The 1,473-nt window shown below is 57.8% G+C and overlaps 1 protein-coding gene across 1 annotated transcript in view; it reads right to left on the reverse strand.

Annotated features, from left to right (window-relative positions):
• Positions 1-404: 404 nt before the first annotated feature.
• ABCF1 (ATP binding cassette subfamily F member 1) overlaps positions 405-1,473 on the reverse strand; it is a gene marked incomplete at its 5' end in the record, with an annotated part of 17,719 nt that continues 16,650 nt past the window's right edge. The window contains 2 exons of the mRNA XM_031065553.1: positions 405-787; positions 1,196-1,268. Of these exons, the coding sequence (XP_030921413.1) occupies positions 621-787; positions 1,196-1,268 (240 nt within the window). The remainder of the gene's footprint in view (positions 788-1,195; positions 1,269-1,473) is intronic.

A 1,473-nucleotide genomic window follows, 5' to 3' on the forward strand; every position in this document is an offset into this window, starting at 1 on the left:
CCCCCCTTTTGTATATTTTGTACATTATTAATAAAGTTTGGGGAGAAACCCCGGAAATGAGAGAGTGCCGTGTGTGGGGGAGGGGCGGGAAACCTGGGGTCATCCTGGGGTCATTCAGGGTCACTCTGGGGTCAGTGCAGAAACCGCGGGGAGGGGGCAGGGGATGTCACTGCACTGACCACGCCCACGCTGACCACACCCACACAGAGCACGCCCACTCCGCCATTGCGCCACCACAGTTCATTCCTCCCTGCGCCCCCTGGTGGTCACTGCAGGTAACTGCAGCCGCTCCAACGCTCACTGCGGTCACTCTGGTGGTCTCCACACCCACTGGCCACGCTGACCACACCCACACTGACCACAATGACCACTGACCACACCCACACAGACCACACCCACTCCGCCATTGCTCCTCCACCATTTATTCCTTCTTTTGCCCGCTGGTGGTCACTGCGTGTAACTGCGGTCACTCTGGTGCTGACCACGCCCACACTGACCACACCCACATGGACCACGCCCACACCAAATTGCTCCACCACCGTTTATTCTTTCTTTTGCCCCCTGCTGGCCACTGCAGGTAACTGCGGTCACTCTTGTGGTCACTGCGGTCACCGTGGCGGTCACTCCCGCGGCCGGTGCACCACCACCTCGCCCAGCGCCTCCAGCACCTCGCGTTTGTAGTCGTCGAAGTCGCCGTCGATCTGGCTCAGGCCCTGCTCCTCCACCACCCACAGCTGGCAGTTGGTCTCGGTGATCAGCCGGGCGTCGTGGCTGACCACGATCACCGCTGTGACGTCACAGTGACGTCAGCGTGATGTCATCATTTGGGGTCCGTTATCGGGGCAGTTTTTGGGGCTTTTTTGGGGCATTTTTGACCCATTTTTGGGGCGTTTTTGATGCATCTTTGGGGTATTTTTGATGCACTTTAGGGGCATTTTGGATCCATTTTTGGGGCATTTTTGCATCTTTTTTAGGGAATTTTTAATCAATTTTTGGGCTATTTTTGATCCATTTTTGGGCCTCTCCCTTCCCAATTTCGGGGAATTTTCTTCTCCCACCAATTCACATTTCCCCCTTCATTTTTGGGCTCCCTATTCCCATTTTTTGGGTCCCTTTTCCCATTTTTGGGGTCCCTCTCCCTGATTTTAAATGTGACATCATCACCATGGCTCCACCCACCCAGCCCAGGCCCCACCTCCTTTGTACTCGTTGATGGCGTCGGCCAAGGCGTCGATGGATTCGATGTCCAGGTTGTTGGTGGGCTCGTCCTGGGGGCCGAGGGCGGCTCAGGTGAGCTCACACCTGGCCACGCCCCTCCCAGAGTGACCACGCCCCTTCCAGCGTGGCCACGCCCTCCTGACCCCACCCAGACTCCACCCAAACCACACCCAGGGCTGTGATTGGAATGAGAACAGGAGGTGGGGAGGGGTCACTCGGGTGAGGTCACACCTGGCCCCGCCCCTCGCAGGCCCC

The sequence above is a fragment of the Geospiza fortis genome, unplaced genomic scaffold, assembly GCF_000277835.1.
Source record: "Geospiza fortis unplaced genomic scaffold, GeoFor_1.0 scaffold1573, whole genome shotgun sequence".
Classification (NCBI taxonomy): Eukaryota; Metazoa; Chordata; class Aves; order Passeriformes; family Thraupidae; genus Geospiza; species Geospiza fortis.